Consider the following 16631-nt stretch of genomic DNA (forward strand, 5'->3'; position numbering starts at 1 on the left):
ACTAAAATTTACACAAACAATATTTTATATAAATGAAATAAAAACGATTAATTAATCACTCCTGTGTGTAAGATATGCGTGTTGGACTCGAGCAGCGAATTGATGAGCGGAAATCCTATCGTCGGATCTTGCATTATCGGTCCGGCTACAGGTACGGACAGCGGTAATAGCCAAGGACGAGAGCACTGGCTTCAGATGACGCAGTCGCCAAGGAAGCAGATCGCAGAGTGGCACACGCTGCATTAATCGAACTCGATCGAGAGCCGTTTAATTGCCCTAATTCGCGCGTCCTCGCTTTCTCGAGGAAAATACAATCTAACGTCGTAACGACGGATAATCGAATAGTATACCACAAATAATACACCTATCACGAAGTACATACGTAATGATAATGCATGGCAAGAAACAACGTGTATTTCCTATCCCTTTCGAGAAAAAAAAAAAGACGATAATCTCTATCCAAAAATCGTATTCTTCTGCACTTTTATAGGTATATTAATGGCCGTTAAAGGTTTGTGACATATCGTCTGGAATATCGATGCGTAAGAAAAAAAAAAAAAGGAAGAAGTAAACAAAAAAAAAAAGTAAAAAAGAAAAATAATTGTGAATATTCTCTTCGTATATTCGTGCACTAACTTGATCCAGGCACACGCACTCATTTCCGTTCGTTGCACGATACTTGACGCTACATGTGCGTGAGATTCATCTATATATTTCTATATATTAATTTTTGGAGATGCCTCAACGAGACTTAGACATGTACTTTTAAAATATAATATCGCGCTGAGATATTTACGCGGACTCCTCTCCGAAGCAAATGTTATAATGAAAAGAATCATGAAAAGGATTATAATGTAATCCAAGCTGTAAAGCAAAAGCGGAGACCGATCTCGCGTATTTCGCTTAACAGATCAATAATTAAACGTACAAACTAATATTTTAAGATTAAAAGATTGTCTCGAAGAGACAACTCTTATCAATTTCTCCGAGTATGCTGATCGAAAATCCGTTCCACCCTCGGTGAAAAGAGCTATTTTCCTCTCAGGTTTATTCCGTATATAAACACATATTTCTCTCATATAATTATGCTTTTTCGCGAGAGAAAGAGAGGAAGAAAGAGAAAGAGAAAAAAAGGATCACGAGATATATATATATATGTGTCGAGAAGAGCCTAAGTATATGTCATTGTCTGTGACAAATGTGGCCTGGAAGAGCATTCAAAGTGCGCCATGCCTATATAATAACTTGCAGGCTAATCGAAAAGACCTCACAATATCTCCACGAGCGAGCATGCTAATCGCAAAAATTGATTGTTGTTGTCGCTGTGTATTGTCGAATGTGTAATTCATGTGCTAAATAAAATGAAACATGATGCATATAAAGAAAAATCGAGCACGACATATTTTTCGCTCGTTTTAACGTCGAGCACGATTTAAGCTAATTGAAATTTGTTTATGGCACTTTCAACGAGATACCCTCTGACAAGAAAAATTTATATATAATAAATTTATTCTTTCTCTACCATGCAGATACGTATTATAACGGAAAGTTATTAAGTCTGATCTTTAAACAATTAAGAATTACAAATAAAAAAACTTTATATATATTTGACCAAAATTCACCATATCATATATCAATAATTTATAATTTTGTCGGGTTTATTTCTTCTACATGACATATTGAAATAAAGTAAGCCTGCCGGTTGTCAAAGGATTTAATTGTATGTATGTACAATCGTGTACATCGTTGCGTCTTAAGTGTCTGTGGTTTGTCGGCTAAAGTTGCATTGTTGTGACCTAATTATTGGAAAGAAAGAAATAAATGTTAATGAGAGCGTGTTAAGTGCATATAAAGTAAAATATTATACATAATAAATAAGTATAATTATATATATATATAAAAAAAATTATACATATATATACATATATATGTAAAGAGAGAAAAGTCTCTAAAGATCTAGAAGAAACGCTTCGCTACATGGAAGCGTAGTCCGAATCGTACGCTTAAAACTTATATATACTATATTTAAACAGTATTTCTAATAATCTATATAATATACATATATTACGAGAGAAAGATATAGTAGAGTTAGAGAGAGGCATCTTATGCAACTGTAAAGATGGATATCAATAATAGAAATATTTGTTTTAACAAAGGTAGGGACAAACTTTGAATTGAAAATAAAAATACAAATTTTTCCTTTTTAAGTTTCTATAGTGAGAATTAATCACAGCAGAATTAATGACGTCAGTTGGCTTATAAAGATAATTTAGAAACGCAAAGAGTTATTAATAAAGTATAAGGAAAAACCGCAGTATTTTACGAATAAGAAACCGAGATAGTAAGAGAAAAATGCGATACGATAAAATTGAAACGTCGAATCTGAAATAAATAGAAAAAAAAATTAAAATGTATCCAAAAAGTATTTGTATAATTTATGATCAATCGCTATTATTGATTTCCGTTTTTCCAGTCGCACTATATTAATATTAATATACATTCTCAACAAAAATGTTCTTATATATATATATATATATATATATATATATATATATATATATATATATATATATATACACATATACATATACATATATATGTTTACCGTCGTACAATCATCTTGGGTGTCTGCTGAAATGTACTTTCGATATGTATTCTATATTCTACACCATGTCGACGAAGAGTTCTTTATAAAGTATACTTACACATATTCTTGTTACATAAGGAGCTCAATTTTTCAAAGCTTATGTCAAATTATATTTATATCGAATGAAAAAAATTAACTCGACTTGTTTGACATGTACACTGAAAACTCAACTGTTCACCGATGAAAAACTGATGTCGCGAAACATCGGTTGTTTTACAGAACCAGCGCGAGTTGTTATATTTTTTATGTGGATGAAAAGAAAACTCGTTCGTGGTTAATCAATCAATAGATCAATACCTATTGATGGACCTGAATTTGCCTTGCATTATACGGTATACCAAGAAGAGCCTCACTTAATATCTTAATTAACAAAAGATTTAAAAAGTGAAGAAGGTGACGTTTGTCCTGCCAATAATAAGGATAAGAAGGATCGTTTTATCTTACTTGTATCGTGATTCTAAGGCAGAAAGGACGTTCTTGCTGGGACGGGTTTTGAAGAGTTTTTAAAAATAAGCCTCTCATCTCCGTACACACACACCCCGCGAAGAGTAAGTAATGTATTCTAAATGTGATGTGTAATTAATATTTTCTTGTAATGTATTCTCGATCCAATCATAATTGCATCTAAAATAAAGAGTTATTTACATCAGAAACCATGTATTCTATCCAGCAATTTGCGCGAGAATTTACCTCACTTGCAATTTATAAAACATATTCTCTAATCTTCTTTTTTACATTTTATTATATACATATATATTTGATACATTTGTATTATAAATCAATATAACATCACATGTTGTATACTGTACCATATCACAAGTGATCGACTTCTATATGTATATAATTCTTCAGTTGATAGCAGTATTGTTTATGTACAAGTTATTGGAACAAAAATATATTCTTTTTTTCTACGTAGCATCAATTATAAAAATTTTGAATTAACGTTTGTCGTCCATTTATCGGTTTCTATTATATCGACAAAATTTTTTGAACCCTTTTGCCGAACAGAAAGGGTTATGCTTGCGCCACTTTCATGCCAATTTGCTTTTAACAATACACAACATCCTTTACCTGTAAAAAAAAATGTCAAAAAATTATACCTTTACCTGTAAAAAAAATGTCAAAAAATTATACAATATTAAATCAAGTTATAAAGAAATATATAAAAAAAATTAGGTACCAAGTTGCCCGCGTTCGTGAGCTGCTGCTAATTGATTGATAACGCGTCTTTCTACTTCGTACTTAATGGAACGAGCACCGTAATGAGCATCGTATCCATCTGCCAACACCGATAAGATCTCTCTTTCCCATTTTAATTCGATCATGTGTCTTTCTTTGGCACGCGTAGCCCATGCTTCCAATTCCCGAGTGACTAATTTTATTAGCTCTACTCGGGAAAATGGTAAAAAGTATACTATTTCGTTTATTCTCCCCAGAAACTCATCTCTCCGAAAATGAGCTTTCAGTATCGGACGTACCTGTGAGATGATTTTATTGATTTTATTTCTTGCAACTTTTCCTTTAATTGAGTTATTTTTTTATTTTATTTCTAGTACATACCACTTGATCCTTAAAATTACGAGATATTTCAATACGTTGTGGTTCTTGATCTTCATCAGAAGTATTGGTGAGCCTATGGTTTAATAATCTTTCAGCTTCTGCTCTGAGTTGAATTGCATGTTCTGCAATTTCTTCGCTTCCTAAATTTGACGTCATTACAAAAATAGCGTTCTTGCACTCAATCGTCTTTCCTTTACCATCGGTTAATCTTCCCTTCAGAGTAAAAATAATTGCTTTATTTAAAGTCCCATAAGAAGAGACAAGTGTGATTTAAGTAGTGAATAAATACTTCATCAAAGAGCTGTAGCAAAATAGTCAAAACATCAGGATGAGCTTTATCAACCTCATCGAATAATACAACAGCGGAAGGATGTTTTTTTAAAAGTTTTGTCAGTTGTCCACCATCATCGTGTCCAACATATCTATAATAATAAATTTAATAATTATAATATTAAACCCTAATGTATATGCAAATTTGAGAAATATGTTTGGAAAATAATTAAATTGAAAATAAAATATAATAATAATAATATAAATTATATACCCTGGTGGTGCTCCAATTAATTTTGCAACCTCATGTTTTTCTTGATATTCAGACATATCCAGTCGAATAAAACTGTCTCGCTTATCTTTGTGAATATAAGCAGCCAATTGTTTGGCTAATTCAGTCTTGCCTATACCTGATGAACCCAAAAAGAGAAATACCAGTGGATGTTCTTCATCTATCCAACCATTTTCTTTTCTTCTAATAGCTAATAATAATAGATAATATAATAATTTATAATAAATCTTTTGTTAATAATTTCATAAAAATGATCAAATAATCTTACTAGATGCGACAATAGAAATTGGTCCTCCCTGTCCAACAATATGTTGCTTCAAACGTTGTTCCAATGGAAATCGACGACGTTCCTCTGCTTCCTAAACCAAACATTCTCATTTATATTTATTGTACAAATTATTTCCATTTTCATGTAATTTTACACAAAAGTTGTATGCAACTAAAAAAAATATAATTTTGTGATACGTACTTTTTCTTTTACTATTTCATCATATTTAATAGCATGTTTGATAAGCATTTCTTTGATTTCTCCTTCCGTAGCATAGTCAACCGCTCGATGGCCAGCTTCATTTTCTACAGTTGGATTCGCTCCTTCATCTAATAATGTTTTCACACATATTTTTGAATCAGCCAACACAGCATAATGCAATGCTGTAAAACCTTGAAATGTAGCACGATTATTCAATCGATCAGAAAATTCTTCCTCTCTCTTCATAAGGACTGAAATATTCAAAATAAAATTAATTATTAATATAATAAGTTCTACATATATTATATAAAAGGTACACATATTCTTGAGTATTAATATTTATAAGAAAATAGAATGTATAAAATATTATAAATAATATGGAAAATACCATCCAAAGAATGTAAGCCCATTTCCATGGCAGTCCTATATACATTAACAAAATTATCTCCAGCATTTACATCAGCGCCATTGTGCAGCAGAATTTTAATAACTTCTACTCTTTGATTCATAGCAGCAGTATGTAAAGCTGTCCAACCCAATGGGTGTCTAATGTTTACGTCAATACCATCTGTTATAGCCTGAAACATAAAGTATTGTCAATATCTCCCTAATTCTCTAAGAATAACTTTGTACTATATGAGAAAATAAATAAGAAATAAAGAGTTTCTAGTAAAATTATAAGTCGCTCTCTTCAAGCTCTATAATAATTTTAGATAGTGCTTCTGTTAATTTATATTTTTATCAGAAAACTTACCTTCTTCAATTCTGAAATATTACCATACTGAGCAGCACGAAAAAATCTCTTTTCTGTAAAGAATCGTATACAATTATCTCTTCATTTAGTATCTCTATATTAATATTATATATACTTTTCACACATACAATAACATATGCAATAAGATTCCTACCTGCTAAATTTGGAGCATCGCAAAAAGCTATCATAAATCCAAGACCGCTTAAAAGCATTCCAAGATGCTTGTAGTGTCTCCTATATTTGTTGCTGTATTTTCTGTATTCTTCTTTCGCCGTCGTTGAAAGTTTCACAGGACAATTAGAAAATACTCTATCCAACAATCTGTATAGTGGATAAGTCCACGGTGCCAGTTGTGAGGAATACTGAGTATAACCTCTCCAACACATGGCACTGTTCGATCGATCACCGTATTTAAAATGAAATCGACTCAAAACGCTCTCCGTCGTTTTGGCGTTTTTCATCAGGGAGCATAATTTCAAGCATAATCGTGACATTTCGATCTGTCAATTTTTCAGTGGGTTTGCCGCTATTTTGCCGACAAGTTTGAAAATGTCACCGTGTCGAGTGTCGACCAACGTCGACCGTCCAGGCGAATCGATGTCAGATTATTAGATAGTTGCTATAACGACACACCGGCTTTATTTTACGTCGGTTTATTATGTTTACACGATCCACACAACCGGAATCAATCGATATTTTTTTACAGTGTATCACAAATCATCTCTATAGCGACAAATAATGATTCCGGCAACCTTCTGAAAATAGGCGAATATTTCGTAAAAAACTGTAAAAGATCTCGATGACGCAATAGCAAAATAATTTAGTTGCAATTTTTTTTCAAATATGTAAGCTGTTTTTTTTAAATATATATATGTAAAATATTAATATATATATGTAATATACATAAGTATATATAAATATATATCTCTCTCTCTCTCTCTCTCCTCTTTCTTTCGATTTCTTTCCATTATAACTATATCGTTTGTGTCAATTAAAATATATTTTATATACATTTTCCTTGTCCTATGGAGTATTTAAAAAAAAAGATAGATTAATAAGATATCTACCTGTGGAAAAGTATTCTGGGTTTACAAACTTTAATGCGTGACGATTTGAAAATTCGATTCGAAACATTCTTCTCGTGATGTCTCGTTGACAGCCGCCATATTGCGCGAAATGGAAGAAACTCTGCGAATACTATTGGCGATGAAATTCAAACAATCGCACGTCGCGAGTAGTAAAGTAAATAATGTGTAATTTGTCAAAGCTTATCTCGATAAGGATCGCGTGGCAAATTACTGTAAGCGCGAGAGGCGCGAGAGGCGCGAGGCGGGGACCCTGACGGTCGATCGTTCGATTTTTCGAGAAACGTCGCACCGATATCATTTCGAAGAGCCGGCCAATCTCCGCGGGTTTCCAGAATATTCTAGACGGCGGGGCGCACCAATCGCCGCGCGTTCGCGCGCAGCCATGATTGGCCAGTTTTGAAGCGGACTCGGCAGTATCGTCACTTGTGCGGCGGAGAGCACTTCCTTCGGAGCATCGAACGCGCGCGAGTGTGTGTCGTACGTCCCGTACATATATATATATATATATATATATATATATATATATACACATCCAAGAGAGCATTCCGAGGCTCGCTTCTCGTCGTAGTCGTAGTGTATCGTGCGAGAACGTTCGGTCGTGAATCGGCGTCGGTGTCCTGTTCCCGCGAGAGAATCTTCCTCGACGAGGACGCGCCATTAATCGGCAATCTCTCTCTTGTGCGTCACAGAGGAAGTGTCGATTTCAAAGGCTTCCCCAATAGCCATGGCTGCGATGTCCGTGATCGGGATCGACTTTGGGAACGAGAGCTGTTATGTGGCCGTGGCACGCGCCGGTGGCATCGAGACCATAGCCAACGATTACAGTCTTCGAAGTACACCGTGAGTCAGTCGCGTGGTTACGCTGCTTACCCTCCCGCCCCCGCCACCTTCCTCTAATCACGCTCTCGCCAAGGATACCGGTATTGCTCGCCGGTCTGCCGTCGCGACCTTGGCCGCTGTGATTTTTTACGCCGGTGCAACTGACGTAATGGATCGGAAAAAAATTTAACTAATTCCTTCGTTTGTTCCTTTCTCTCTCTCTCTGTCTCTCTCTCTCTCTCTCTCTCTCTCTCTCTCTCTCTCTCTTCCCATCTATATCTTGACAGTTTAGAAAAAGAATTTAATCTCCCTGTTCTTTTTCTGTATAATTCATGACGTCGTTCCGTTCAACTCCGATTTGCGGTTTTAGGCACGCATAGCGAATGAGAAGACTTTTTTAATGTGGAGAAACTTAATTTTCCATGCTGAAAAAAAAAAAAAAAAAAAAAAAAAAGCCATTCTACGACCGGTCTCGAGTTTCGAGTCTCTATATGCATTTGTGACGAGAAGGCACGATGATCTTGATCTCACGTGCGTCAAAGTCTCACATCGGAATTCGAACCTCAAAATTACGCTCGTTTCTCATAACTCTGTCAGATTCCGAGAAATATTCTAATGGAATATAATAACAGGATAATAATCCTGGCATAATAATTATCTACACATTTGCGGATAACGCGCGCGCGCGAATTATCGTTCTCTACACGTCGATCGTATTACCATTTACAGGCATCACATTACCGGAGTGTACGCTGTTACACGCGTGTATGTTATGTGTGTGTGTGTGTATGTGTGTGTGTATATATATATATATATATATATATATATATGTGTGTGTATGGTTCACGTGTTTTCAGAGTATCCCAAAAAGTCCCGCTTGGTTCGCGCGCGTTTCTTTGCTTTTCTTTGGGAGTTGTCAGTGTACTTATATTTATCCTTAGCCGCTGACGACATGTGATTTCTTAAAGATTAATTGCATTAGACATACACACATACGCATGCATAAAGAGAGAGAAAAAGAATATATCATAAAAAATAATTTTTAATTACTCGCAAATATCTTGCCTTACTTTTTTTTTTTTTTTTTACAACATTTATATGTGCTCCTTGTAATTTATGCAATGTACGTTACATTGCATGCCTATATACATATATTACAATGCATATTACATTACATGTATATATTACAATTTATTATATGAAAAAAAAGAGAAAATATTTTTGATTTTGTACAAAAACATTAATAGTAATGTAAATAAAACAGTGATATTAAAGCATTAACAGTTTTAATTTTTTCAATGTTTCTATTGTATATATATATTATATATATCCTTGAATATTTTACATATATATTGTGTCACTAGAGAGTACTTATATTATACAAATTAGATAAGTAATTGCCACATGGCCTTTATCTATCCAAATATAGGCTAAGTCAAGGAAATCTGGAGTTTTCTAAAAGCATATACATATATATGTATATATAAAACTCAATTTTACATTATATAATATGAAATAAATCTGAAATACAAGTAGCCATATAAATTAAACAATATATATATATAATTATGTGAGTAAATATCATTGAAGTAAAAAATAATGTTGTGGCTTTTAGGTCATGTGTGGCATTCAGTGGAAAGAATCGAATACTTGGAGTAGCAGCCAAGAATCAAATGGTGACTAATGTAAAGAATACCATTCATGGTTTCAAAAGACTATTAGGTAGAAAATACAATGACCCACAAGTTCAATCTGAACTGCGATTCCTTCCCTATAAAATAACTCCGCAGACTGATGGAAGTATTGGCATACATGTAAGTATTGTGTCGAGCATTAAAGAGATTTAATCACGTGAATTCTTATTATTTTGATGTTGTTTATATAGATATTTGAGATACATATATGTTTGTAAACTTTAATAAAAAATATAAAAGAGTGAGATTATTCATTTATAGGTTTCATTTATTCTTTTATACATAAAATACATTTATATGAAAAATAAAGAAAAAAAAACACTTGCAATAAAAATTTGTTTAATATCTTAATAATTATAATTTCTTTCATATAATTCAATGATCAAGAATCAAGATCAATAGGCAACTTGCCAAGACTATCACACACACATTTCTGGAGACTCATATCTTATTTATATCTTTTTAGGATGATTCATACACATTAGTATTGCTTACTTATATTATCTGGAATTAAATAACTGCATCACCAATAGAGCACATTTAAAAATATGTCAATTCCTATATTTCATTAAAAGTTGTTTTAATATATATATATAATTGTCTTTATTTTTTTAGGTACAATATTTGGGAGAAGACCACGTTTTTTCACCAGAACAAATTACTGCTATGCTTTTTACAAAGTTAAAAGATATTTCTGAAACAGCTCTACAAACTGCTGTTAATGATTGTGTCATATCAGTTCCTTCATATTTTACTCAAGCTGAACGTCAAAGTTTACTTGATGCTGCTAGAATTGCAGGCCTTAATATTCTAAGATTATTTAACGAGACCACTGCTACTGCTCTTTGTTATGGTATTTATAAGCAGGATTTGCCAGCAGCAGATGGTCCTCCTAGAAATATTGTTTTTGTGGATTGCGGCAATGCTAGTTTGCAAGTGAGCGTTTGTGCCTTTCATAAAGGCAAACTTAAGGTCAGTATATTACATAATTTTTTATCACAAAAAATTACATGTTACATGGGGGAAAAAACCTCAATTTTTTTTCGTTACATTAAAGATGTTGGCAAGTACTGCTGATTCTCAATTGGGTGGAAGAAATATCGACATTATTCTGGCAGAACACTTCATTAAAGAATTTAAAACACGATACAACATTGACGTACACACCAATCCGCGAGCGTACTTAAGATTATTGGCAGAGGTTGAGAAACTGAAGAAACAAATGTCGGCTAATTCGACCACCCTTCCTTTGAATATTGAATGTTTTATGGAAGAGAAGGATGTACATGCCCAAATGAATCGAAACGATATGGAAGCACTGTGTGCCCATTTATTTGAACGCGTCGAGAAAACTCTAAAGCAATGCCTAATAGATTCGAGTAAGTTTTAGCGAATCATAAATTTTTTTTTCAACCCGCGATGTATCTAGTTACATTAATGTTAACGAGAAAATACTTATTAGAATTGAAGATAGAAGAAATTCATTCGATCGAGATAGTGGGAGGATCGAGTCGCATTCCTGCTATCAAACGTTTAGTGGAAGAAGTCTTTGGACGACCGATATCAACGACTCTGAATCAGGACGAAGCGGTCGCTCGTGGTTGTGCGTTGCAATGCGCTATGCTCAGCCCTGCCGTACGCGTTCGTGACTTTTCAGTTACAGATATACAACCGTATCCCTTGAAGTTAACATGGGATGCTACTCAAGGCGAGGAAGGGTATGTATCCTGTAATTCCTGTTATCATGTGTTACTGTTAATAAAAATTGACAGTTTCTTCCAACCTTGCTTAATATTTCAGCGAAATGGAAGTGTTTGGACATAATCATCCTGTACCATTCTCGAAGATGTTGACGTTTTACCGTTCAAATCCATTTACCCTTGCTGCCAGTTACAGTACACCACCTCCATGTTATCCGCAATCATATATTGGTATGTAGACTTACTTTTGTTTATCTCATTCTAAAATAATTTTATTTTTATTTCTAAAAATTGTAAAAATGATGAAAAATATATTGGCATGTATTTAAAATAATGTTATATATGGTTAATTTAGACTTGTCTCATATTTGTTTTATACATGCAGGAACATTCACAATAAAGAATGTAAAAGCTTCGCCAGAGGGAGAGTCGGCGAAAATTAAGGTGAAGGTAAGAGTGAATTTGAACGGTATTTTGACTATCGCGTCGGCATCACTTATCGAGAAACGCGAACCGACTCAACAAGAGAAAGAAGAAGAAGAGACACAACAGCAACAACAACAGCAAAATAATATGGATGTTGAGTCACATTCGGCGGATAAAAAAGATAAATCTGATCAAGAAGCACAAGCCAACGAGCCCCCAGCTCCGGAGGTTTGTAATTTTATTATAACATTCTAATGATTATATAGTAATAAAGAGCTAACGATAGCGTTATTCATAATACCGCGATTCATTCGATTCATTAGAAAATATTACATCACTGTATACAGAGTATAGAAAATTTCGAATGAAATTCTATGCTGATGCGCAATCTTACACATCACCAAAGAGTTCAGGTGCATGATTATGTGAGTTTATTGTGGTTTAGGTGAGCATGGATAAGACACGACGGAACTCAGATGCTGATGATGGTGGAAAAGGTGCTAGGGGTTCTGCCCCTTCCTACTCCTCTAGGATTCTCTCTTGGTTCAGCTCGGTACGGGGCATACTATCTCTACTCTTGGACCCATACGCATATGTTCATGTTGAGGCATATGTGTTTGCTAAATTTTAAGCTTAATTGTTGGCATTGTTATGAGTAGTATTATTGTGAGCATCGCTTCATAAATTAGGGCCGAACAATTTAGGTATTCCTTGCTTTCTATCACGCTAGTCGTCTTGTCACTCACCTTGAGACAGAACTCAATCTGGCTCAGTCACCTCACGTTAACGATAAAGAACACAGTAATCCCAATCGCTTTATATAACTTAGATGATATACTTATCAATTGAATACACAAAACGCATCTTCACATTTTGTTTCTCTACCATTTAACTTGAACAACATTCTTTACTCTCCTCTTTGTAAAGCAATTGTGAGAGAAATCTTTATTTATGCTCTATGCAAAACAGTATGTCCTCAATATTATATTTTTTTCATTTATAATATAATTGTTCTTAGAATTAGTTACATTTTAGAATTTAGAAGCTTGTCATTTACTTGTGTGTGCCCATCACTTTTTATTGAAACATGAATAGTGCAAGCAGCGTTTTCTGCATTGTAGTTAGTCCAGTTGGGCCTCGATAAATTGATTCTTCAGTTCTTATCAAGATGCATGACATTTGACTTAGCTATAGATTTTAAACCCTGTGTCGATTTCTTCTGCAAACTCGGTTATCCCGTGGCATAAGAATTTAGAGAAAGATTAAGCTTGTGCTCTTTCATAAAATATGAAATAACATTGCAATAGTTCATGATATTATTTAATTCTAACAATCGTTTCGCTAATGCATATGGGTCCAAGAACAGCTGTGTCATGCCGTGCTGTCTGTCTTGCTCTGCTATTCTACATACTAGGTCGCAGAAGGAAAAGAGACAGTGATACCTAATAAAAGCATTAGTATACATATAAATATTTTTAAATTGTAAAGGCAGGCAACGCTGATCAGTTTTCCATTCGTATAGAAAAATAATCTATTTTTATTATATTTTATGTAAAAAGAAATATTAGATTTACTTTACATTATTATTCCTATCTTTTTTTAGATGAGACACTATACGAATTCAAAACTGTGCACACACCTAAAAGTGTACCCCCATTATCCTTGTCTCATCTTTGTCATCACTTAAATTTTAATTTAGTTTTTTTTTTTTTATTTTTATATAAATTTAGTTATCACTTGGTTTAGCATTCTTACATTAAATATATATTTAAAAATGTTATAAAATTATGACAAATAAAGACAAAAAAAACGTTTCAAGAAAGTATTGTAATAAGATGAATGCTCATACAGATAAAATCTCTTAATTTGTACAAATACACGCATACACACATATAAAAATATACATTTTAGGCAGAAAATTCGAAATAAATTTTTTAAATTGACTATGAATACCTAAATAAACTTTCTTGTAAACGGACTTTTCTTTATAGGTTTGTGCGCAAAAACACAAGTGCAGAGAAAAAGATATGTCAAATTTTTGATACATTCTTTTTGTTTTAGGGAGATGATAAAGGTGACGATAAAGACAAGAAAAAGATCCCAATTCGTACAGTTGACTTGCCTATCGAAGCTAACATTTACGGATTATCTCAACGAGATCTCGATGCTGCAGTAGAAAAAGAGGTGTGTAGCATTCAATGTATATTGTTTGAACGTTATGTAACTTATATTACCTTATGTAAACGTTACATCAATTTGTCTTCAATTATAGTGGAAAAGCTTATCTATATGACAGCGGACCATTATATAATTTCATGTATTTTGTTCGTGAACAGGGCAAAATGATTGCCGAGGATAAACAGGAAAAAGAACGAGTTGACGCGCGTAATGCTTTAGAAGAATACGTTTATGATCTACGTGCGAAGTTGTCCGAAGAAAATCAATTAGCTACATTCATCACGGAAGTGGATAAGGAAACGTTGTATCGTACATTAGATGACACTGAAAATTGGTTGTACGAAGAAGGAGAAGATTGTCAACGACAGATTTATTCCGAAAGATTAACACGCTTAAAAGTATGTCATTCGATTGAAAAAGAGAGAGAGAGAGAAGAAAGAACATTTCTAATATGATGATTCATATATTCTATAAAAACGTTTCTCTTTTTCTCTTATTTTTCAAAAATTTCTTTTATTTCTATAAATCTTTCTAAAATACGCCATTTTCTATTTATTAGTCTCAAGGGGAACCAATAAAAGAAAGAAAATTAGAATTTGAAGGAAGGTCTCACGCGTTAGAGGAATTAGCAGTAGCATTACAACTGGCTAAAAAAGGCCTTGATCAAATAAAATCATCAATTGGTAAAGATGATAAATATTCTCACTTAACGGAGGAAGAAATCAAAACGGTTGAAAAAACTGTACAAGAAAAGTGGACGTGGTTAGAGGAGAAACGCATGCTGCTTGCGAGTTTACTTCGTACGCAACAACCACCAGTCACTGTGGTACAAATTCGTACCGAGAAACAAGTATGTATAAAAAAAAGTATCGATAGATAGTAATTGCATACATGTTTTCTTGTAACACAGGAATATGTGTGAATATTAATCTTTTTTTTTTTTTGTTTTCATTTGATCACAGTCAATGGATAGCGTGGTATTACCTATTCTCAACAAGCCTAAACCTAAAGTAGAGCCACCAAAGGAGGAAAAGCCGAAAGACAAGTCGGCCGATGAACAGAAGAATAATCAGAATCAAAATACCCAAGGTAACAATCAGCCCAATCAACAAACGGAAGAAGAAAAGATGGACATTGAGTAACGGTCACCGCAACTTATGTGTTTTTAATAATATATTAAATCTAATCTATAATTGAAATAGCAAATATTTCATATTTGGATAAAACATGTTTATCATGTCTCAAAAGCGCCTGACATACGATAGTTGGATTGCACACATGATTATCTTTCTTTCTCCCTTTTTCCTTTCTGTTTCTTTGTAACATCTATCTATTAATCCGGTAAATTGAGTTATTTAATGACATATATTATCTTAATGAGCGTAAGCGTATTGAAAAAGTAAAGAATTTGAATTTTTCGCAAAAGAATGCATTAACAACAATAAATATTCTTTTGTTTGAAGAGTATCGCAAGTGTATAATTGCTGTCTGAAAAAAAGAGGAAGAAGCGTGAACGTTCTAAAAAAAAAAAAAAGAAAGAAAAGCAAAACAATGAAACTTTCTTACATTTAAGAAAAAATATCTCGTTTAAATTTTCAAAGTACGCTTCTAAATGCATAAATAAAACTGCTTTTAGATGGATACTTAAAAACCTCAAAACTATTATTAGTAAAAAGAATTAAAACATTATATGTTGCAACTTTTAACGTATAGAATGCTAAGTTAGATCTAATTGATCAAATTATGAAAGGTAATGTCGCGCGATCTTTTATATTTAATAATACAATTATTCATTCCAACATTTTTTCACCGACAGCAGATACTCTGTCACAAGTTTATTTGTTGCATTTATAATACTTTCTTAAAATAATATATATTTACTTGAAATAAATTAATATTTCACTAATTGAGATAGCGAATCTGCTTTAATATTTGGAATAGATATCGAGAAAAATGTTACAGGAATTCAACGTAATTTTTTTTTCTTTTTAATATCATTGTTTTTAATGCAAAAATTACTTTCTAAGCAAAAACCGATAATTCGGTTAGATATATCATTGTACATAACTTGTAGGCATCTCTACACAATGACATAGTATATTTCTTTATTACTATATTTATATTGCTATATCATAGTGACTTCTGATTGTAAGCACATTGCTCTCAGGGTATTTTTTTCAATATCAAAGTTTGAACTCGAATGTCAGCCAAATGATCAGGCTTTTTAGATTGACTTATTCGAGAACTAGCAGGGATAATCGTTTGCTTATACAATAGAGTGAAAAATCGTGCTTATAATCAAAAGCCATTGTGTTTCATAGCATATAGAAATTAGCGAAAATTTAGTTGTTCCTAGAAAATACAGACGGAAGTCCATATTTCACTCTCGCGCCTAACTTTGTTCCCACACCACTTTTAGCAAATAAGAGTCGCAAATTACGCGTGTATAATATAATTAGTATTAGCAAGATGTAAAAAATGTGAGTGTTAAAAAAATATGTTGTTTCTTCAATGATAAAATTTTCACACAACAAACTCTCTTTTTTGTGTTTTTGTATATTTTACACATATATTATTAAATTATTTTCATGTACTTTTTATATGTTAAGATAAATTTATAACAGAGACCATTGTTTATTTTTAAGATATATCTGATGAAATAATTTCTGATATCCAGAATGTTCATTATCATTATTTAGAAATTGCTAGATATCGATTAATGAGTTTTATTTAC

General features: G+C 32.9%; 3 protein-coding genes across 6 annotated transcripts in view; 2 read left to right on the plus strand and 1 right to left on the minus strand.

Moving 5' to 3' along the window:
* Positions 1–3300, plus strand: part of Sytbeta (Synaptotagmin beta) — a 30724-nt gene extending 27424 nt beyond the window's left edge. For both annotated transcript variants that reach the window (XM_072894998.1, XM_072894999.1), the window contains exon 10: positions 73–3300. In XM_072894998.1, the coding sequence (XP_072751099.1) occupies positions 73–246 (174 nt within the window). In that variant the 3' untranslated portion in view covers positions 247–3300. The remainder of the gene's footprint in view (positions 1–72) is intronic.
* On the minus strand, positions 3134–7453 carry LOC140667248 (mitochondrial disaggregase). Of its 2 annotated transcripts, XM_072894995.1 has the most exons (12): positions 7060–7452; positions 6147–6747; positions 5993–6045; positions 5627–5816; positions 5239–5489; positions 5038–5128; positions 4752–4959; positions 4497–4629; positions 4208–4420; positions 3828–4125; positions 3457–3718; positions 3134–3271 (listed from the first exon to the last, which is right to left on the minus strand). In XM_072894995.1, the coding sequence occupies exons 2-11, from the start codon at positions 6484–6486 to the stop codon at positions 3570–3572; spliced, it is 1926 nt and encodes a 641-aa protein (XP_072751096.1). In that variant the 5' UTR covers positions 6487–6747; positions 7060–7452; the 3' UTR covers positions 3134–3271; positions 3457–3569. The 2 variants fall into 2 exon arrangements, with proteins under 2 accessions (XP_072751096.1, XP_072751097.1); XM_072894996.1 differs by lacking the exon at positions 3134–3271 and having other exon boundaries at positions 3626–3753; positions 7060–7453.
* A 53-nt stretch (positions 7454–7506) lies between these two features.
* Hsc70cb (heat shock protein 70Cb) lies at positions 7507–16432 on the plus strand. Of its 2 annotated transcripts, XM_072894993.1 has the most exons (12): positions 7507–7920; positions 9515–9713; positions 10209–10565; positions 10651–10972; positions 11056–11311; positions 11394–11524; positions 11679–11947; positions 12165–12272; positions 13781–13903; positions 14056–14295; positions 14457–14747; positions 14860–16432. In XM_072894993.1, exons 1-12 carry the CDS (start codon positions 7805–7807, stop codon positions 15037–15039), a joined length of 2592 nt encoding a protein of 863 aa, XP_072751094.1. In that variant the 5' UTR covers positions 7507–7804; the 3' UTR covers positions 15040–16432. The 2 variants fall into 2 exon arrangements, with proteins under 2 accessions (XP_072751094.1, XP_072751095.1); XM_072894994.1 differs by lacking the exon at positions 12165–12272 and having other exon boundaries at positions 7509–7920.
* Positions 16433–16631: the final 199 nt, after the last annotated feature.

This window comes from Anoplolepis gracilipes, chromosome 6, assembly GCF_047496725.1.
Source record: "Anoplolepis gracilipes chromosome 6, ASM4749672v1, whole genome shotgun sequence".
In the NCBI taxonomy this organism is placed as follows: domain Eukaryota; kingdom Metazoa; phylum Arthropoda; class Insecta; order Hymenoptera; family Formicidae; genus Anoplolepis; species Anoplolepis gracilipes.